At 44.6% G+C, this 22,911-nt stretch overlaps 1 protein-coding gene and 1 long non-coding RNA gene across 11 annotated transcripts in view; one reads left to right on the forward strand and one right to left on the reverse strand.

Moving 5' to 3' along the window:
- The window catches only part of LOC128323599 (uncharacterized), a 92,239-nt gene extending 91,641 nt beyond the window's left edge, over positions 1-598 (forward strand). For both annotated transcript variants that reach the window (XR_008306370.1, XR_008306371.1), the window contains one exon: positions 213-598. This is a non-coding gene — a long non-coding RNA (uncharacterized LOC128323599). The remainder of the gene's footprint in view (positions 1-212) is intronic.
- Positions 1-22,911, reverse strand: part of CACNA1E (calcium voltage-gated channel subunit alpha1 E) — a 673,520-nt gene that overhangs the window by 10,537 nt on the left and 640,072 nt on the right. For 5 of the 9 annotated variants that reach the window (XM_053247018.1, XM_053247016.1, XM_053247015.1 and 2 more), the window contains 6 exons: positions 22,141-22,241; positions 21,874-21,980; positions 19,014-19,122; positions 16,079-16,207; positions 10,438-10,618; positions 225-415 (listed from right to left, as the gene is read on the reverse strand). In XM_053247018.1, coding sequence (XP_053102993.1) covers positions 225-415; positions 10,438-10,618; positions 16,079-16,207; positions 19,014-19,122; positions 21,874-21,980; positions 22,141-22,241 — 818 coding nt within the window. Of the gene's footprint in view, positions 1-224; positions 416-10,437; positions 10,619-16,078; positions 16,208-19,013; positions 19,140-21,873; positions 21,981-22,140; positions 22,242-22,911 lie in introns of those variants that run through there. The other 4 variants (XM_053247021.1, XM_053247017.1, XR_008306367.1 and 1 more) reach the window with 3 other exon arrangements.

The raw sequence follows: 22,911 nt of genomic DNA on the forward strand, positions 1-22,911 counted from the left end.
ATGAATGAGTGATTGTAGAGCAAACACCACAGACTAAACCACCATATCTGATAAATGATATTTTTCGATAGTTCACACATGACATATGAATCACGGAATGATGAGAAATCAAACTGTGTATAAGCATGGGTGAACTGGTCCTAAATATTTTCAACAAAGCAGATGCACAAGGTGTTTGCCTCACGTTCCTCCTCTTTTGATTGTTTTGCCAGCTTCCCACTTACCTGTCTGTTGGGGGTTTGTGATCTGCCTTCACTGGGGGACCTGGACTGACGTCGCTCCGGAGAGTCACCATCTGCTGGCGGACTCCTTTCCTCTGAGTTGCAACGGGAGATGTCTGGAGAGAGCAAGTGCTTGCGTTCCTTGGAGCGGCCTCGCTCTCTGCCTCCCGACCGATGGGTGTCAGATCGGTGGCCTGTGTAAGACAAAGCACAGGGTTTCAAGACAAGTCCATGACTGTCAATAATTTGTATTCAGTCCTCAAAGCAGTTTGTAATACATGTAGAATGTTTTTATCCTTCTGTAGTGTTGAAGTTAGAAACTTCTTTTCTGTGCCTACTACTCTGCCAACAAGATCAAAACCTCCCACATTCTCACAGTCCTTTGTATGACTTTGTCATCTTTGTGGACCTCGTCTTCTTTGGAGTTGTCCCTAACTTGTGACATACAATATATCTGAGGTGAACAAATACATAGGAACATAGGAAACTGCCATATACTGAGTCAGACCATTGGTCTATCTAGCTCAGTATCTGTCTTCACAGACTGGCAGCGGCTTCTCCAAGGTTGCAGGCAGGAATCTCTCTCAGCCCTATCTTGGAGAAGCCGGGGAGGAAACTTGGAACCTTCTGCTCCTCCCAGAGCGGCTTCATCCCGAGGGGAATATCTTGCAGTGTTCACACATCAAGTCTCCCATTCAGGTGCAACCAGGGCAGGCCCTGCTTAGCTATGGGGACAAGTCATGCTTGCTACCACAAGACCAGCTCTCTTCCCTTAATATGATTTTGAGGGGTGCAGGAAACTCCTTTAGCTCCCCCTACCTTCCATTTCTTTGCACTGGTTTTTTTTTTTTTTTGCACCTGTTCACAGCCACTGTGGCCTACATCTATAGCTGCTTTGATGCAATTTAAAACAATATTAATAGCTTTTTTTCTCCTTCACTGTGTAGGCCAGTCGGAGATCACATATTAACATGATGATCATAATGTAAGTTAATGGCCCACAAAGTACAAGCAAGCCAGAGAAGTGGCCCGCAAAAACAAAGTTGAGGAATCTCTGTTCTATAGAAGGGATGGGTCTGCACCTTCTGTTGCTGCTCCAGTTTGGCAGGAAATGATAGTGGGCCAGGAGAGCATCCAACAAGCCTCAGAAACCGAGAATGGTGTGGTGTGAGAAAACCCCACACCTCCCTCTTTAGAACTCCTTGCAGCTGCCGGGGCACATTGCATCAGCTATTCCATGGGTCAGTTCTACATGGGTATAGCCTTGAAGTATATGACAGAATGCACATCATTATGTCCTCTTCTCACTTGGGGTTGCCAGGTCCTTTCTTCTCTTCCCTAACAGTGCAACCTTGCTAATCATGGAGTTGCAGTGGCTGGAAAAAGGGTACCAGCCAAACCTCTCCCAGACATGCAGCTGCTAAAAGCACAGAATCCTCTCTGACCAGCAAAGAGCAGGCAAAAATTCCCTCTCTGCACCATCGTTGGCCTTGGCCTCATGGCTTTGGGAATTTTCCACACACATCTACACCCAGAAGCATCCCACATGTTTTGGCCCTGCTTTCTTGCTTTCCATTTGCCTTCTCTGTAACTTTATCAAACCACAGCTTTCCTGCACTTAAATGCACAGAATGTTGCAGCCCACAGCTTCTCACACATACAAAGGACTATGACTATAACACCCACAAGGCTCCGTGCAGCTATGTTGGCATTCCCCATTTGTTTCATGAGCATGTTCCATATGACATTTTGCTTGCCAAGGGCCCTTTGGGTCTACTCCAGCCTCTTCTGCAATCTCTCTCTCTCTCTCTCTCTCTCGGTCTTGAGCTGCCTGTTTGCTGCTGCTTTGTTTCCAGCCCATTCTCCACAAAATCTGTCCACTTTAGTATAAGCCAAATTTGCCAATGAGGAAAGCAGGCTGCCCAGAATTAACATTGCATGCCCTCAAAGCTAGTGATCTAAAGGTATGCACTCAAGGTTCTCTTATGCAGATAACCTGTCATTCATCTTGCAAGCCTAGCCTATCAATGTGTGCTCAGAAAGAAGCGCCACGAATTCCAAGGAGGGATGGGACCATCGCTCAGTGGTGGAGCACCCGATCTGCATGCAGGACGTTCCAGGTCCAGCTCCTGTCCCTACCTGGAGATGCCAGGGATCCCAAGACTCCTCTCTGGAGAGCTGTTGCCAGATAGAGCAGACAGTGCTAAGCGAGATAAACCCATGCTCGGGACAAGCTGGAGCCGAGGGGAGTGGGGAGGCGGCCATTCCCACTTCAATATGTACAGTGCCTTGTGACATTTTCTTCTTTTTATTTAAGCTTTTTTTACACATATTAATGGTGGGATATGAAGAAGCAAAGGGGCAGAAGATTGCAGCCCTGCAGTACAATCCTAAGCAAAAGCAAGCTCCTCACAGTTCAGTGGAGTCAGAACCAACTCTCCAGAACAGGGCTCCACTGGCTCTCCTGCAGGTGCTGGATGACAACTTCTGTCATTCCCAGCTAACTGGCCAGAGTGACTAGGGACGATGGGAGTGCAGCCCTGCTCTAAAAGCATGTTTCGGATTGCAGTCGTAGCTACCTTTATACCCCTAGTAACGGAAGCCCAGTCGATTGACAGGAGCGGATTATTGTGAATGGGTCTGTTCCTATGGTTTTGTCCGAAGGCAGTCTCTGGTCACCTGACCAACAGGGTGCCATTCCCACCCCATTTGGTGGGAATAACCCACAATAAGGAATACTTCATCAAAGGAATGCTAATTTTTCTTTATGGTTGAGGACGAAGACCTGTTCACCTTGGATCAGGGCCGCCCCACTGATGTAGTGGCCTCAGGCGACAGATTGGATGAGGCACTGGCAGAAGTGGCACCATTACTCCAACCACCCCACTGGGCTTCATTTTGCAAAAAGGCAGAAGGGGGAGTCTACACTTCTCTCTGCTTAGTTCCCTACCCCCTGCCTTTTCAAAAGCCAGGGAGGCAGTGATTGTGGGGCGGTGGGCGGTGGAAGAAGCAGCAGGTGCCACGACCACCACCAAATATGAAGAGGAAGAGGGCATGGAGGTGAAGGGAAAGGTGCATAGGAGCAAGGTAGAGAGAAAGGTTGGGGGGGAGGGGAAGGGAGGAGAGAGAGGGGCTTCTGTGCCTGGCAGGAAGGACAAGAAGGGTCTGCCCAGGGTTGGGAGAGGGAGATGTTTTCATGTTGTGCTCTGCACACCACAGGAAATGGACTGTTTGTTTTGGGAGGAAGAGGGGAGTCTGTGAAGGGCAGAGGGAGGAAAAATATTTTGGCATGCTCTGTGTACCACAGAGAAGGAGCTCTGTGTCAGGAGGGAGCAGGCCAGGCTGTGTGGGAGGGGAGTTCTAGCACACTCAGTAGTGGTGTGCATGGTTCGGTCCGGAGGACATTGACAAGGCCTCCGGACCGTTCCGGAATTCCCGCGGTTCGGTTCGGAAGGGCGGGGGGGAGTTTCTCTTTAAGGGGTGGTGGTGGTAGTACTTCCCCCCCCCCGCCGCTCTTCCCCCTCCGGCGCTGGCGGTTTTCAAAACGTTCTTGGGGCGGCAGAGTTCCTCCCTGCTGCCCCTGCCCCCGTTGTTGTCCTTGCTAGTTTAAAAGTAAGCAGAGCTGGTGGCGCGCATGCGCCCTTTGTGGCGCGCGCGCAGCGTGACATATGTGGCGCACGCGCGCCAGCAGCGAAGATGAGCACGCGCGTCGCAAAGGGCGCATGCGCGCCACCAGCTCTGCCTACTTTTAGGGGGGTAGGGGGAAGAAAGGTAGCCTCCCCATGGGGGTCCCTTTGATCTTGTGCTTCATGCACGGGAGGTTGCCCTGTTCCTAAGCTCCTGATTTCCAGCATGCAGCCCCTGGAAATCACCCCTGGAGCTGTGTCAAGCAGAATTTCTCACTGACTCAACTATGGGGGCAGTGTTCTCTCTAATTTTTTCCATCTGTGTGCGGAATGAGTTTTGTTTCGGGCAGGAGTATCAAAGCAGTGTGTGCACACATGCATTCAGAGGGGGGCCTTCCTGATTCAACCTGAGCGGGATCTAAAATTAACTGAGCGGACACACAAAAAACTTGTGAGCGCAGGCATGTGCTTATGTCTTAGAGGGAACACTGTATGGGGGTAGTCTGGAGGGGCTGCATGCTGGAAACTGGGGGCAGGGAATCCCCTGTGGGGAACTCACAGGGCCAGAATTTAAACCTTAAAATATACTACTGGCATATGAAACCTTAAATTGGAGTTAATAAGTGAAGATTTGGCACACTACTTCTGAAAGGTTGCTGATCCTTGGTCTAGACTGTACACTTCAAGCTGCTGATGGGGGCTCACATGATGGAATGCTCCTCTGTGCAAACAAAAACAAAAGCAAAATACCCTCACAAAAAGCCCCCGTGCAAACAGAAAACTAAATGGCAGGAAGGAAAGCTCAACCCTAGTCTTTCCCTGGCATGCTACTTTTCTATACCTGGTGATACTTTTTGTATGGAGCAGCATTCACTTACGTGGTCCCTCACACTGCAGATCTGAAGTGGTACAGTTCAGACACATGACTATCCCCCTCAGTGACAACTAGGACCAATTTACTCCTTTGGAGAAAGACAACCATATACTGTATTCAAGTCAGTCACAGAGGCCTTGGACCAAGGATCAGTGCGGAATTATGATGACCCAAGAATTAAAAGCAACCAAATGAGGTGAGCTGTGGCAATGACCACAGCTCAAGTGACAATGGCCCAGATACTAAATGGCTTCACTCATGGACATAAATATTGAGTACCCTCCTTTTAGTATCTCTCTCTCTCCTTCCTCTCAGCACCCCCTCCTTTTGTCTGTTTCCAGTTGCTCCCATCACTTTCAGAATTTATAGGGCCCCGGAAACAAAAACTTAGTTTTTTTTTTTAAAAAAAGGAGGAATAGGGATTCAGGAAAACCATACAGGGACAATCCTATTAGCAAACACTGCTGAAGAAACATTTGGAACCTGTAAAGAAGAAAAGGGCATTAAAGTGACCAGCTGAATGGTGAAGAATTCATACTCAACGATTTCCCGCTCTTCTTTGATAAGGTGCTTTTAGTAAATAAAAAGAAAACGGTATCTTTGATATGGGCCGACTTCAGGTAAGAGAGTTAGTACAGCTTCTGATGAAATATATATACAATATATACTGAACTGCAAGAAAAAAGCATTTGTGACTGTGACAAATAGAGCTTTACAACAACAGGTTATCTTGGTTGTGGCATTGTTACGTAATGTCATTAACACGGACAAAAGAATCAGGTATGTTTGCCAAATATCTGTGGGTAACACAAAGTAGGCATTTCCCAACACTATTGATACTAGAAAAGAAATTTGGAAGGATTTGTCTGCAAATAACAAGATGGAATTCATTAGTGACAAATCTGAAATATCCACACAGAGAGGAAATAAGAATGAAATGCATACACAAAAGTGAGGGAGTGGAGGAAAGTCAGCTGGGGAGCTGTAGTGCAGAGAAGACGCTGAGGTGGGAGGGAGAATGGAAATACATGGGAAGAGAGCCAGGGATATAAAACATCATTTTGGGATGTGTTAAGCAAGTGCTGTAAGCAACCCAATTTACACAACTGCTTTGCTATATTTAGTGGTTGTTCAGTGCCAGCTAAATATTATGTTCCATTGTGGGCAAGCACTTTAAGGTTTATTTGAGGAGAAAAGATAGCAAAAAATATTGCTTTAGCCAGCTTGAGGGAACAACCTGAATGAATTGACACCTGACACAGAGAGGTCATTCACACAATCAAAAACCAGGTTCTACCCAGGTTTGGGAGCTGTGTGTGCTCCCAATTTTCAGTTGTGTGGAAGCAAGGTAGGAGGAAAACCTGGGTAGAAGTGATTGTCTAGAAGCAAGCTAGGAGGAAAAGCCACCCAGGTTATCCACATCTTGCTTCCACACAACCGAAAACTGGGAGCACACACTGCTCCCAGACCTGGGTAGAACACAGTTTTTGATTGTGTGAATGATCTCAGAGCCTGCTAAATTTCCTCTGACTCCATCAGCCAGGGTTAAAACTGTGTGTATGGCAAAAGCAGGCACTTTAGGTCCACAGATGCCCAAAGTAATTCTTAGTGTTTTCAATAAGCATTTTGTTCTCCCATTATCGGTTTATTTCCCCTGGGCCAAGTCAGTTCTTAGAGAAGGCATTAAGAACTCTTCTTACTACACTACATCCCTTTGGGAGATGCTTAGAATTTCCCTAGGACCCATCCAGAAGTAGCCAGTTCCCTGTCTTTGTAGTTGTCACCTGTGCTGAGTAACACCAGCCCTCCTGCTGAGGAAGGAATTGGAATGCATAGAGAAGACTGAAGTGAGGGATACTTTAGAATATATTCAAATTTGCTCTGGATGGCATGGAAATTAATGTACCTTTGAAATGACACAATGCAAGCTGTTAATTTGTATAGATTAATTTGGTTTTTTAAAAGGAAAGAACTGAACTGAAGAAAGAGTATATTCATTACAAACATACTAAAATTATCTTTTCTGAATATTGAAAAATGCCAACGCTTCCTAAAGTAATAAAGTTGCTGAAACTAGGGGGAAGAGAAACTCTGCATAGAAGCAGATTAAACTTGCCACAATTTGACTGAAAATTTTGTTAAGATTGGGATAAAAAAGATAAAGTGTTTCCTCACACACTTTCCATTTTACAAACAAATTTGATCTATTCAGATATATTCCGGCTGGGGATCTTTGCTTCTCTAACTGTATCACCCCTGGCTATCCAAAGTTCCCCTGCTTCCTTAAATGACTCTACTCATTCTCCCCTTGGTGCCCATAACCTGGAGCACCTCTGTGGTGCCACTTTACTCTCTTCTTTCAACCTCCATCTAAAACCTGCTTTCTGACTCTCTTTGGCTGGCTTATTACTCTTACCTCTCATGCCCCATTTGAATTCAGATAGCACTTGCCTCATTTTGTGTCTCTTATTTTCCTCTTTTTAATAAGGCAGACATATGCCTTATCAAAACTCTGGAGACGATTTTGATCTGCCTGTTCTGGATGGGGTCACACTTCCCAGAAGGAACAGCTACGCAGTCTGCGGGTCCTTCTAGAGCCAAGTCTTTCCCTGGTGTCCCAGGTGGAGGCAGTGGCCAGAGGTGCCAACTATCAGCTTCGGCTGATATTCCAGCTGCATCCGTTTCTTGAGATAGATGACCTTAAAACAGTGGTACATCTGCTGGCAACCTGCAGACTGGATTACTGTAATGCGCTCTATGTGGGGCTGCCCTTGTATGTAGTCTGGAAACTACAGCTGGTTCAGAACACGGCAGCCAGGCTGGTCTCTGGGTCATCTAGGAGAGACCATATTACTCCCGTATTGAAGGAGCTACACTGGCTGCTGATATGTTTCAGGGCAAAATACAAGGTGTTAGTTATAACCTATAAAGCCCTAAACAGCTTGGGCCCTGGGTATTTAAGAGAACGTCTTCTTCGTTATAATAATAATAATAATAATAATAATAATAATAATAATAATAACAACAACAACAACAACAACAAACAGTAGAGGAGGAGAAAAGAGGCCTTGAAGAATATATCAAGGACAGTGAAGAAGATGCACTTCAAATGGTCAAGAACGCGAAACTATTCAACACCAATGAAAGAAAGCAGGCCTACAAGAAAGAACAAGTCAAGAACCGAGCAGAAAAATGGAGAAATAAGCCCCTGCATGGTCAATATTTGCAAAACATAAGTGGAAAATCAGACATCACCAAGACCTGGCAATGGCTTAAGAATGGCAACTTGAAGAAAGAAACAGAGGGTTTAATACTGGCTGTACAAGAACAGGCACTAAGAACAAATGCAATAAGAGCCAAAGTCGAAAAGTCAACAACAAACAGCAAGTGCCGCCTTTGTAAAGAAGCAGATGAAACAGTGGACCACCTAATCAGCTGTTGTAAAAAGATCGCACAGACTGACTACAAACAAAGGCATGACAAGGTAGCAGGGATGATACACTGGAACATCTGCAAAAAATACAAGCTACCTGTAGCCAAAAATTGGTGGGACCATCGAATTGAAAAAGTGGTAGAAAATGAAGATGTAAAAATATTATGGGACTTCCGACTACAAACAGACAAACATCTGCCACACAATACACCAGATATCACTGTAGTCAAGAAGAAAGAAAAACAAGTGAAAATAATCGACATAGCAATACCAGGGGATAGCAGAATAGAAGAAAAAGAAATAGAAAAAATCACCAAATACAAAGATCTACAAATTGAAATTGAAAGGCTGTGGCAGAAAAAGACCAAAATAATCCCAGTGGTAATTGGCGCCCTGGGTGCAGTTCCAAAAGACCCTGAAGAGCACCTCAACACCATAGGGGCCACAGAAATCACCATCAGCCAATTACAAAAAGCAGCTTTACTGGGAACAGCCTATATTCTGCGACGATATCTATAACAACAGCAACAACATTGACAATAAAATTCAGCCATCCCAGGTCCTTGGGAAGGACTCGATGTCTGAATAAAACAAACCAGTCAATAACACCTGTCTGACTGTGTAAACAAGAAATAATAATAATAATAATAATAATAATAATAATAATAATTCAATTTCTATACCGCCCTTCCAAAAATGGCTCAGGGAGGTTTACAAAGAGAATTAACAAACAAATAAGATGGCTCCCTGTCCCCAAAGGGCTCACATTCTAAAAAGAAACTTAAGACACACACCAGCAACAGTCACTGGAAGTACTGTGCTGAGGGTGGATAGGGCCAGTTACTCTCCCCCTGCTAAATAAAGAGAATCGCCACAGTAAAAGGTGCCTCTTTGCCCAGTTAGCAGGGGTTATGAACCCCACCGCCCATTGAGATCATCGAGAGGTCCATCTGCATTTGCCGCCTGCTCGTCTGGTGGCTACTCAGGGACAGGCCTTCTCCGTTGCTGCCCTGAGGCTTTGGAATGCGCTCCCTAGTGAAATAAGAGCCTCCCCATCTCTGACAGCTTTTTAAAAGTCTTTAAAGACCCATCTGTTCACCCAGGCTTTTTACTGATACTGTTTTGATTGTTTTTAATGTTGTTTTAGAGCATTGTTTAAACATTTTTTTAAATTGTTGTGTTTTAAATTTCTTGTCTTGTTTTTAACTAATGTTTTAAAATTGTTTTTATCTGTTGTAAACTGCCCAGAGACACAAGTTTAGGGTGGTATAGAAATAAGTAAGTAAGTAAGTAAGTAAGTGCTGGGCTACCATTAATGGTGAGCACTTGTCAAGTGCTATGGTCTCAATGCAATATCCTATGATTTTCTTTGTGTAAAATCCAGCAATTTACAGTACAACCAGGACACAAAGTCAACAAGAGCAGCAAAAGCAAAATCTAACACATCTTGCATTCCCTGCTGGCAATTTGCTACTGCTCCTCTCACCCCACCCCCACACCATGCTTGTTTAACTCTCCAGTTACCCTCAACACAAAGCTTGGGGAGGTATTATATGAGGACAGGGAATTTCATTTTCTAGCTTCTCAAGGCCACTTAATTTTTTTGAAATTCATGTTGTATTCTGAGGGCTGGTGGCTCTGAGAGAAAGGAGTAAAATGCACTTTGAACAAATTCTTAATTCATCTGTTGTTTTGTAGTCATACATAAACAGCCTAACTACAAAAACAGAAAGAATAAAAGCTAAAACGCAAAAAGTATATTTATTTTTAAAATACTATATATTCCTACAGGAACACAGTGGACCCTCACCTGACCCAAAGAAAGTTAGTTGTGCTAAAGTCTCATTGAATTCAATGGGATTCAATAACAATTCATCTTCTTTTAATGAAAAATTATATGTTTTCTTGTGAGGGCTATAGCCAGAAAGGCAGAATATTTCAAATATAATAATTAATAAATATTTTATTGGCACCTCTATATTTGTTGGAAATGACTTTAATAAAAATATACTCAAAAATGAAAACTGTCACAATGTTCTGAATGACTGGATATGGGCTCTATTCTCTTTTAATAAACATTCCCATTTTAGAAGCTATCCATAGGCTGAACTAATGTTATAGCCCAAAGGATAAGAGAGGATTTTCCATAAGAAAATGAACAACTCTCTTGGCCTTTGTTGGGGAATGAAGTGAGACTATATGACCATTGAATATTCAACTTCTCCTCAAGCTATATTACAAATAACCCATGAAAATCAATTATTCAGCTTCATCCTCACTTACCTGAGTCTGTGTTGAGGCGCCGCGAAGACAGATGAAGTGCAGAATGGTAACTGCGCCGGCGGGATTTGTAGGTATTTTCACTGCTCTTTTCCATGGAAAACTCATCTAACCAGGAAGTGTTTGTCCGCTTGTCTCGAATGGTAGAAAATGAGCGTCTCATGGAGCCTGGGTCTGTAACCACCTGGAAATGCATCCCACGAGGGGTAGGGTGGTTAGAGGCTGGCAAGAGCCTGCTGATGTACAGAAGGCAGATTTGCGATTACTGGTTCAAGCTCTTTAATGTCACCGGAAGTTACTGTATTTACCTGCATCCAAGACTGGGTTTCCCCAAGTTCTTTGATGTTAGAAATCAAGGGCTTGTCCTAAATTCAGAGTCCTCTTCTTTTTGGATAAATACAGGTATAGATATAAGTATAAACTGTATTTAACCTGTAATTTTTAGGAGGATTGTCTTAAATTCAGAGTCATTTTCAATTCGAGTAAATACAGATACTTAATTTGGGAAGTTCAAAGACATTTAGCAGTAGAGGGACCCGGAGGAACATCTCCTACTTGATTTTTGGGAAAGATGTATATCCGTTTATGGGGTTGATAATTTGTTTTGGTTAGTGTTCTGAATAACATTATATCGAATGAGATAATGTCCAATAAACCACCCATAGACATAGGTTTGGGGCAGTATACAAGTTTGATAAATAAATAAGATTAAAAGATTTTATTATTGTCATTCAGACTAATGAAGATTGGACATTAAACCCATTAGGTAAAAAGACCATTATTTTCAGCTGGGTTCAGAGATTGAGTTTAAGACTAAATGCAAGATCTCTTTCTGTGAGACCATTTGTGTCTTCCTACATCGGTAGAGAGCCAAAACAAGAAACACAGACAAACCCATTGCCAAGATTTCACTGACTACAGACTCGGCTAGACCTGTTTAAACAACCCCTGATAGCTGATTACAGAATAGGCTATTTGAGTTCTGTTTAAGGTGAACCAACCTGAAGACTGACCCAGTTATAACATGATTTTCCTACTTGCATGCATTCTATACCTGCAATGCTCCTGTGGCAACACAGTTATCTATAAGCCATGCATATATCTCAGACTCCCAACCTGTCTTGATTAATAAAAAAGGGGTAAGAGATCAATAATAGTGCTGGAACTCCAGATTGAGGGACTGTCCGGGACTGGCCAATTCACAGTAATTTGTCACCTCCAGGTCCATCTGTCTCTGAATGGAGAAAAGAAAGGACTCTGCTGGATCACCTTGGCCTGTGTCAGCATCTCCTGCTTAATTTTAAAAGAGGCCAGATTCCTAGGTGGCGTTTTAAATCAGCATTGCTTCTTTGGAGTCAGGCTTAAGACCTGCAGAGAATCTGTCCAAGGGTGAATAAGAAAGACTTCACCAAGAAATAATAAAGTATATTTTCTCTAGAGAGCTCTGGTAGTTTATTTCAGGCATGCCTTGAAACTTCTGTGAAACATTCCTCGAAACATCTGTGTAGAGTTGCCATATTCAAGCTTCCCAAATCTGGGTGGCTTAATTTGCCCTCTAAAAAATACCGCTACCAGTGGCGGCAAATTAGGCGGCACCTAATTTGCATTTTATTTATTTATTTGACAGATGTGTATACTTTCCCCTCCTTCTCTGCTCTCCCATGTGATCGGATCAAGAGTAAAATCCGGGCAGCGCGTTTGAAATCTGTGTAAATCCGGGTGGAATTTAGCAGCTGGCTGGAGGAGCCAAAATCTGGGGACCACCCTAAATTCCGGGGGACATGGCAAAGCTACATCTGTGTACTCTTTTTTAGGGGGGGGGGGGTGTGACAGAGGGAGAGAATAACAGAGCCAATAGGCAAAAAGGCTTTTGCTGTCCTTTAACATTTTTTTTAATGCTTCTCGCGGCTGCAGTCGCTGCAGGAATGGGGGGGGCGAGGGGAAAGTTTGCTGCTGTCAGTGGTGGGATGGGGTGCAGCAGCTGCAGGGAGGGGCAAGCTCCTGCCAGCTCCCCTCCTCACAAGTGACTGCACGGCCTCTCTGCTGTACAGCCCATTTTCAGCCTTCCTCAAGAGGCCATGCAGTCACTTGGGAGGAGGGGACCTCGCCCTGCACCCCGCTGTGCAACTGCAGTGTTTTCAAAGGTAAAAGGAGGAACTCTCCCCTCCTTGGCCCCCGTCCCTGCAGCAGCCGCTGTGCCCCATCCCGCCGCTGGTAGCGGTGTTTTTTAGAGGGCAAAAGCGGAAACCTTTCCCTTGCCCCTGCTCCCCTCACAGCTACTCCTGCCTCTGCGAGTGATGGTTTTTTAAAAAAAAAAAAGGTAAAGGGGGGACTTTCTTGGGCTCCCCTTGCTGCAGCTGCCCTCGCTGCAGCCACCCCAGCCCCCAGAGAGAGATGGCAAAATTTGAGCAGCGGCAAAATTTGCCGCTCCTCAAATTTTGCCACCATAGGCAAATGTCTACGTTGCCTCTCCTTTAATCCACTACTGACTCCAGTATCAATGGTAGCAGGAGTCGGCCAAGACACTTGGGCAGTTACTGTGCCCAGTACTGCCATCTACAAAAGGGAGTGTCCCCAGAGGCCGCTGTGTCCTCGTGGGGCCTCTAGAGGACACTTCAGTCCATCCACTAGTGGGGAGAGCAGGAGAAGGAGGAGCTGTTGCTACCACTGAAGAACTCTGTAGCAGCTCCTCTTCTTCCCACGCTCTGTCTTTATTGGTGAATGGGGCAGCATGCAGCGGCAATGATTCTTTCTACTCTCCAAGGGACGGGAAGGAGCTGCTGCTGCTGCCACCAAATATTCCTCTCCTCCATTTGCCAATGGGAAGGTGGGGGGGGGGAGCCTCTGCCCACTGCTAGTCACCAGTCCTGCAGGCATACAGTGCTCAAAGGGCTCAAGTGCATGGGGGTCCCCGTGCAGAGCTTTGACCCAGGACTCCCAGCAACCTGGAGTCAGCACTGAGAAGGGCAAACCAGAATTACCCCTTTAAACAGTCGCAACTCGCACTAAGTTTGCAACTTGCACTAAGTGGCACTTGTGGAAAGCAATACTTTAAAACAAAATCTTAAGAGTTAAGAATGAAGCATTATATATTAATTTGCAAAGGGGAAGATGGGGGTCCTAGCGAGGAACCACTGATTGGATAAACTCTGCAGCGGGAATGAGTGGCTCCTCTCCGGTGCTGGCCACTCCCCCTGCATTTGACACTGATGCAGGGGGTGTGGCCACTACTCTGGAAGAGGGTCTGTTAACCTCTCCCAATCCTCCCCAGTCCCAGTCCCAGTCAGTGTTTCATTGAAATGCCATGTGGCTGGGCATCCCTCCCCTACCCCAACCGCCTCACTGAGACCGAGGCAGGGAAAAAGCCCCAAGTCAACCAGCATTTCAGAGAAACACTGGAAGGAGAGGGGCACACTTTGTGCACCCTGCTGGTGAGCATTTCATTTGGCTGGGTGAGGGCGGGGGCAAGAGGGTGCACTGGGTGAGGGCCGGGGGTGCCTTGGCAACCCCTGCAAACCCTGGTGGCCAAGAGATGCTCATCCCCCTTCTTCCATTGTCCCCATGCCCCTGGGGGCAAGAGTATTAAAGAAAGGGAAAAGTAGGGAGAGCAAAGAAGATGTGATTGCAAAGCGGAGAAGGAAAGGAAGGATCGTGGTGAGGCCAGAGCTAGCAAAAAGAAAAAAAGGTAAGATAAACTCCACTGTATTTATCGTAGTAGAACAGAACCAACATGATCCAAACCTCTTTGTTGGTATCCAAAGCCAATGCTCATGCCAATGTTGCTATTGCAAATAGGACCAAAAGCTCATCCAAACTTTAGATGATCTGTCTGTTTTGAATCTACAGCTTAGTTCTCACTGAGATAAGTAAATCTATATCTGGGTTATAGCACTTCAAATTGCAGGTGGGCTCACATGACTGAATGCCTCTCCAAACAAAATAACAATAAATAAACCCCTGCAGATAGAAAACTAGCTTGTCAGGGGTCAGAATTATATTCTAGAATTCTCCCTGGGATGTTTGTTTTCTGTATACTGGTATTTCCTCTTCTTCTCATATGAAGAATTCAGTCATGTGAGCTCCCACTTGTAATCTGAAGTGGTAAAAGCTGGATACAGGTGTACCACCTCAGTGAAAAATAGGCCTACATTTTGATTTAATGAAGACACATTTTTATCCTCCATTTTATTCTCATAAACATTGTAAATAATGTCTCCTGAAAATTTATTAATTAATTTATTTATTATTAAAATTTTTATACCGCCCTTCCAAAAGGGCGGTATAAAAGTTTTAAGTTTTGTTCCTTCCTGCTCATAAATCCAGTCCTTCATTTTCTCCTCAGCAATCTAAAGATGTATTTTACCTCAAACTAAACGCACTTACTCATCCATTTTGCCTTTTCATGGTATCATTCTCAGCCTACTTCCTGCCCCTTTCCCCAGTTCTTCGTATCACGATTCCCTCCCCTTCCCACTACTTTGGCCCTTCCATCTGGAAGCTCCTACCCTACTGAAAATACCAGTTTTTCCTTCTCCCTCCTGTGGGCTTTGCCAGCTGTTAATGGAAGCACCCCTCTGCGTCTAGAGGCAGAGGAAGTCCAGTGTCTGATTTTATAGATTCAGAAAAATATATACAAGGAGCAATAAGGGAGAAAAACAGAACTCAGCCATCATGTTGGCTGAGGGCTACCTTTTTCTTTTTTAAAACCTCCCTCAGTTTGCTTATGCAAGCAACGTGGGGCTGACACAACAGACTTAATCAGACCTTCTAGTAAGCAAGATCCTTTGCTGTGGGACCATCTGATAGTGAGGTCTTAATTGCTACTGAGTAGCCCAGGTTTAGGATTACAAACCTGGGAAGAGTTTACATCTCTCTGTTAATCCAAAAAAACTGATTACGAGGCAGACAGACAGAAAAAACCAGCTGGACAGACAAAGAGATGGAGTATGGCCAAGACTGATCAGGACAGGATGCTTGGCAGCAGGCATGTAGACAAGTGTCTCAGGACAATGGGAAAAGACTGGAAAGAGAAGGCGGCCAATGTCCAGAAATATAAAATACTTCTCAGGCAAGAGAGGGGTTCTTCCAAACGGTTGCCATCCTTGCTGCCACCCGCAAGAGCCTTGGCTAAAGCAGGGCAGCAGATGAGTCTCTCAAAGTTCCACTGTTCCCCTGCAATCTTGGAAGAAGGTGGGTGGCGTGATTAGGGCAATCGCTGAGCAATTCAGGTGCCGTTCCCTGCTTTGCCTCATTGTGCTCTGGACAAGCAGCTGGCTCTGTGCTCCAGCTCTCCACCTGTATAATGAGGGGTTAGAGCAGGGCTGCTCAACTTCGGCCCTCCTGCAGATGTTGGCCTACAACTCCCATAATCCCTGGCTATTGGCCACTGTGGCTGGGGATTGTGGGAGTTGTAGTTCAAAAACATCTGGGGGGGCCTAAGTTGAGCAGGCCTGGGTTAGAGGATTCCCCTTCTCACAGGAGCACTGTGAAGTCTTCTGACTCTTAGGTATTAGAGGCCGAAGGGAGCCAACTGAAATGGGGATGGATTTCAGTCTCTACACTACACAAGCTAAGCAACAACCTGGGGAAGGATAATTGATCTCATGTATTATTCCTGTTGTTCAGTCGTCTCACTTGGTTTTACCTGGGGATCCACGGTCAGGCGTGGCATGGAAGAGGCCCTCCCAGATACAGCTCGTTCTTGTGTGTCCACAGGGAGGTCGCTGCCACAGTTAGAGGGCTGCACTCTTTTAAACTCTCTAACCTCTGGCTCCTGGAAATAAACACACAGCCAAGCTCATGGGATTCAGCTTGATTTATACTGCCTGCCATCTTCTGCCAGTGTTTTCTTCACCAAAGTGCTGGGAATAGCTTTAGAATGGGGGTATACACATATGTGCAATCTGAGGATGCTAGTGAACGCTTTCTAATGCTCAGGTAGTAAGGCAATGCATGGTAGAGAGAGCCTGCAATCTCAGGCACAATGGGATTTACTTCCAAGAAAATGTGCCTAGGACGTAACTGTACATTTAACAGGAACAGGCCTTTTATTGGATAACAGGTGTATTGGTTTCCTTCTAGCTGATCATGGAAATTCAGCCCACAGTTTCTTTTCCTGGAAGCTTCTTCCTACATTCTGACATCAGTTTGGATATAAATACTTTGGCGATGACAGGAAAGAGGAAACACTGGGCTGGATTTCTGTGCCTCTCTGCTTTAAACATCTTAGGCAACAGTCCTCAAAGCACTTGCATTGGCAGAAATGCGTCTAATGTGTTTTGCAAATTCAGTTTGTTTCTTAACGCCTCATGGATTCTTTGCGATTTTTCATAATGGCCATTTTCATTGTTATATGGACATGATGATGAGAAAGAATATAATTTGTATGGTGTTGACCATTGTGTGTGTCACCAGCAGGAGTGATGTCACGAAGGAAGAGTTTGGCAACACAAAAGGCGAAATTCAGGTGAAATTCAGCAATAGTACCAGGAGGCACACTGTATGTGTGTGTGTGTGTGTGTGTGTGTGTGATACAAAGTTATGGATATAATATTACACACTCTGAGAAGCACACAGAGTGGACTGGAAATGCACACTTATGCAGCACTGCAGTCCAACAATAGTGGCGCACAGATGTGCACACACACAATTACATACACACACACAGACACTAGTGCTGTCGACTGGAAAGGTGGGTGCACATGTGGGTTAGAGGCATATGTTCCACATTTGTGTAATGTGACTGAACAGTTTAGTTTTGGACTATGAACACCAGCACTGAAGATGAGATGAACACAAACTCATAAGCATTAGATACCATTGTTCAGCCCCACGTTAAATCACCCAATGAAATGACTATGTAATGAGAGAAAGCCAACCTGCAAAAAGACCAACACAGTCAATAGCTCTAATGATCACAGTAGGTCAAAATTTCAGGTACAAGTGCATGCAGCAATATTTCTAAAGTTTATAGTATTCTGAGGATCCGACTTGTTTGTAAGCAGTTTGCATATACTTTGCTTGTCTACACTTTTACAAAATATACCTATTTATAATCCCCAAAAAATTGCAGTCGCAAAGATGCAATCAAACCTTCCAACTGCGAATATCAATTCTCTAGATATAAAAATAATTATGGAACATGCATTAATTTTTGGGATATCAAAAGTCCGTTAAGGGCTCCAAATGAATTGCATGTCTAGTTATCAATAGCAAAAAATAAAAAGGAAAAGGTATTTTTGAATAACTCTGTGTACCATAAAACATATTTCCACAATCCTTTCACCCAGGGCCATTCCACTTGGAGTAACAATTTGAAGAGCTTTTTTATTTTTAATGACTTGACCTAAATGCTTGGCATTTTTCACTGTACTCCGATTTCCTAATAATAATAATATGAAGTCACTCCTGTGTCTGCAAAAAAATGAACAGAGGAGTGTTGATTGCACATGGAAACATCAGCCAGCCTTTTTCCCGCCCAGAATCAGACCTACCATGGTTGTGGAACTGTAATCCCACATTATTCACAAATTAAAAAATATTGTAAACTTTAGCAGCTTTGATAGGTCTCCAAAAAGGGAGAGCAGGATTGGATGCTTTGGACGAATGCTACTGGCTAGGCAGACATTCAAGCCATCTCTGGGCTACAGAAAAGTTCTCTACTCTGCTGTCTTCTATGTTCCAACTTCTTGAAGGACTTGCTCAGGTCCAGATTTGGATCCAGCACTCTGTAGTCCAATCTCTAGTTCTACTGCACCTAGCTTCCAATTTAGTCCATCGTTAATTGTATCCAGAAATAGTCATTAATCTCAACCAGTTGTTAACAGGCCTGAGGCAACAGCCCTTTCTCCTGTTCTATTTAAACAGCACTCTTTGAAGTAACTATGTCTGAGAAAGACCCAGTTATGACAGAGCTTTGCAGTCTCATTTCTTTTGGTGAGTTAGATGTGCAACCACCAACACCTCTATGTTGCATCTACAGCCTCTTGACGGTAAAAGTACCTGCATCCTCTCAGAGCTAACTCATACATTTACTAACACATAGAATATTTACTTAGAATCAAGAGAACTGGCAATGCCACACTGCATCATTAAATGGTGAGTGTTTGTGAGAGTGCCCTCTTATCAGGAAATTGTAAAGAAAGGGCGTTCATTTGGATTTGATGGAGGTTGTAGGATTTTATGGTTGTACATTGCACTGAGTACTTGTCAAAGCAGAAATGCAAATCATAATTTGTAAACATAAAGGAAGGGGAAGGGAAACAACCCTGGCCCAGGCCCAATATTACTGTTCCAAGGATGGCTTTTAGAAAGAGGGGCAGGAAACCCACAAAGAGGGGCAGGAAACCCACACATCTCACTGCCAAGGAGAGAAGGTTTTCAGAGAATAATAGGCTTCCTACAATCTAGACAGAGACAAGGGTAGGATTAGCAAAACAGTTCATATAGGTAGCATACAAAGGTTTGGAATCCAGAGGGCTTTTCAACAGCATGCGCAAAGTACACAGAGCCGGGATTACATTTGAAGCCTCTTTTGAAAGCACTGCAAGGCAGGACAGCAAGACAGTATATTGATTTACCAGAGATTGCTGCTCCTGGTATTCCCCATGAGCTGAATCCATACATGCCAACTGGAATATCTCTTGTGGAGAGAGTGGACTCAGGGAGGGGAACCTGCTCCGGCTGCTCCTGTTAAGATAGTATAGCTTCAAATGAAATAGCAATAGCAATAGCAATAGCACTTACATTTATATACCGCTCTATAGCTGGAAGCTCTCTAAGCGGTTTACAATGATTTAGCATATTGCCCCCCAACATTCTGGGTACTCTGAATGAAAGGCGACAAACACTTGTGGTGTAACCTCTGCTGGTTATTCTGTGGCTCAAAAAATAATAATCTGATCTCTTTCCATGAAGAACACTGGTCCAAATTATACATAATGTTAAAGCCCTGACAGACTTCATTTTTCTTTAGTGAATAGCAGGTAGTCATGTGCACGGACCGGTTCGGAGGCCATTCTAAAGGCCTCCAGACCGGTCAGGACACGGGGTGGTTTTGGTTCGGGTGGGGGGTTCCAAAAAGAATAGGGGGGGCTTTACTCACCCCCTCAAGAATTCTGACGTATTTATTCAAGTAAGCGGGCGGCATACCTGCCCGCCGCCCGCTTCATTCCCCCTCCTCCGGCGGCGCGCGGCTCAGCTTCCTCCTCCTGTTTCAAATCGGGCGGCAGGGTAGCTCCCAGTCCCTGCTGCCCGGCTCTTCAATCCCCCCGTCTTGGCTGGCGGCCGCCCCCTGAGGAGACCCAAGACCCCTGCCGCCCCTTCCCTTCCCATCCCATCCCATCCCATCCACAGGCGGTCGGCAGGAGAGCTCTCCTGCCGACCCCGTCCCCTTCCCCGGCTCGGCTGCAAATGGCTTCCTAGGACCGGCCGCCGGTCGGGGGGATTGAAGAGCCAGGCGGCAGGGACTGGGAGCTACCCTGCCGCCCGATTTGAAACAGGAGGAGGAAGCTGAGCCGCGCGCCACCGGAGGAGGGGGAATGAAGCGGGCGGCGGGCAGGTATGCCGCCCGCTTACTTGAATAAATACGTCAGAATTCTTGAGGGGGTGAGTAAAGCCCCCCCTATTCTTTTTGGAACCCCCCACCCAGTGCCGGACCGCAGCTCCGCGGTTCCGTGCACACCCCTAATAGCAGGGATGAAATTGTGGTCCCAAGCAGCAGCACAACTGATGCATATTTACTCAGAAGTGAGTCCTATTAATTGTAATTGGATTTACTCCCAGGAAAGCATGCATAAGATTGCAGCCAAGTCATTAGAGGGGGTGATTGGACAGGAGGAAAGAGAAACAATTCACTGGGATTTTCACAGTAAGTAATTTATTAATATATCAGCTACTAAGTCCAGAGAACAAGGAGATACTTGATTTCTTTCAATCCAAACTCCTCCAATCTTAATGGGAGTTTCAAAAAGAGTATGTGGTGAGGATAGGGAAATGTGCAGAAGTGGAGTAAAACAGAAATGTGGTGTTGCACATTTAAATAGAGAAAGAAAATGTGTTGCTTTCTACACATGAACACTTTAAGAACTTTAGGGGGCTGTGAAAGGGAGGGGACATTACCCACAATTCTTCGTGTGGACAGCCTTCGTGTGGACAGAAAATAGTGGGATGAACTAGCACAAGAAATGATAGGTGCAAATGCGTAAGAATTACCCCCACAAGTAGTTCTTGTGCAAGCCCACTGAATCTCCTGCAAAAACAACCTCACCCCCCAAAAAACAACCTTCAGTCTGCAAAATCCTACAGTCAAAAAGGTTGATCATAGAACTCCCTCCATTTCTGCAGCATGAGCTGTTCCTCCTCTAAATAAATCTTTTCAAGTACATTTCTTGTTCGAGAAATGTGTGCGATTGGTGTGTTCAGCAATGACTGAAGCAGAGCAAGCCTTTTCACAGAGGCTTATCAGTCTGCCCATATCTTATGCAGAAGACCATTTGGGACATGCAGGAGGGTGGTTTTTGGGGGGCATTTGTGATATTTTTTATTTTGAGTTCTTTTTAGGCTGCATTTTGAGTTTCGAAACATATCAACTGTTTTTTTCCTATCCCGACTTGGAATGGCAGGGCTCGGAGGCGGCTGACTTTCTTTCCACACCTTGACATAAAACAGGACCTGGAAGACTTTGGAGAAAAGAAAGGAATAGTGGCAAGAAGCAATCGGTGACCTGGTTTTTAAAATTATTATTTCCAGTCTAGTTTCCATTATCAGTGTTTTCACCCACCCCCAGCATTTATTTTGGCCCAATGATCATAACATACAAATTTTCAATTTGTTATTTTCTGATTGTAACTTGAGTAAAGGACATGCTGGGTCCTTCTGTAATGGGAAAACACACAACCAACCATTGCTCCCATTCCCTAGAACAGTGTTTCTCAATTTTTTCATCCCGCTGCATAATTAAATAAAGACAAAAACTGGGCACACTGCCTCCCCCACCCCCAACTTTTATTTTCTTTGTAGTGGCGAAGCTGTTATGCAATATTTATTCAAGCCTGCTCCAAAATTCATTGTTTTTTAACTGTTAAATTTATATACTGCCTTTCATTAAAAACAATCCCAAGGCAAAATTGGGAGTTTGAGCTTCCCTCTTTTGGAGTTGGGTCACTCCCAGCATTATGGGGGTAGATTACAGCTGGGCAAGTCAGCTCCAGAAGTGGGGAGCTTAAACTCCCTGCTTTTGGAATGACTCAGTGAGGCACACTGGTTAGGAAACCCTGCCCTAATTACTTGGTAATGATCAAACCTTTTTGATCAGTTTCCAGATTTAAGTGCTGGATCCTTCTACAACCCCATGTTACCGCTGAATGCCAGAGAAGACAAGTGCAAGAGGAATAGACATGCCAGCCTGCATGTGTTGCTTACTCAAATATATAAACTTACAGTCCTGAAAGTGTATCCTGCTGGAGGTAAGGCAAAGCTTTGGCATTAGAAATGATCTCCTGAGGAAGAGAGGAAGGCTCCATGCGCTGGAACATTGGGGCATTTTTCTGAATTAAAAAGAGAAAAGAGCTTCAATTCAATGAATGGATTAGTAAAACAACAACATGGTGCACATGAAGGGACAAACTAAATGTGATGGGGGCAGTTTTCAGAAAGTCACACCAAATGCAAGGGGAATCCTCATATCCTCTGACGCTTGAACTGTACCTGTTCTTCCAGTTGCTGCCGTTGTTTCTTAGCTTTACTTTGCTTATAATAGTCCATTATCATCATTGCTGCGTAGATTTTGCCAATGGTCAGGTCTGTAGCTGGAAGCAAAAGGCCACATTTCATGTTAAGTGAAATAGGCATTTTCGGCTGTGATATTGGGACTGAAGAAGATGGAATTAGGGACATGTCATTAACTGCAGGGCAAATCACATGTTCTATGTAGATGAGCAAAAAGCAGCCTCTATGGCTTAGCAACGGCGGGGGGGGGGGGGCAGAGATTTACATATCAGGCGGTATAAAAATAGGATAAATAAACAAATAAATACATTTGGGGGTGGTGGTAGTGCTGAAGTGGCAGGTGGAGAGGGGATGCTTAACACATCCCTAAAAGCTATTTCCTTGTGAGAACTTGCACCCCCGCAGCTGCCTTCCACACTGTGAGCCTTTATTGCTAGCAGACTTTATTGTATATAGCAGGCTAAATATGTAAACAAATAAACATGTATTGCTGAAGACAAAATGCTGGCTCCCTTCAAACCATGGTTTGCAAACTCAGAGCAAGGCTTAGGAGATGTGTTCCCTTCCCCTTTCCTCTCCACAGCAATTTTCTACTTCCTGGTGTTAATTGTGGTTTCATGTTACATTCTGCACCAATTCAAACCATAGTTAATGAAAAATAGAATCACTTGTATACTAGAAATTAAAGCCATGGTTTGAATTCTGTTTGCAAACCATGGTTACAAGGGAACCTGCTTTGTATTTATTTTT

This window comes from Hemicordylus capensis, chromosome 4 (genome assembly GCF_027244095.1).
Source record: "Hemicordylus capensis ecotype Gifberg chromosome 4, rHemCap1.1.pri, whole genome shotgun sequence".
NCBI classification, from domain to species: Eukaryota; Metazoa; Chordata; class Lepidosauria; order Squamata; family Cordylidae; genus Hemicordylus; species Hemicordylus capensis.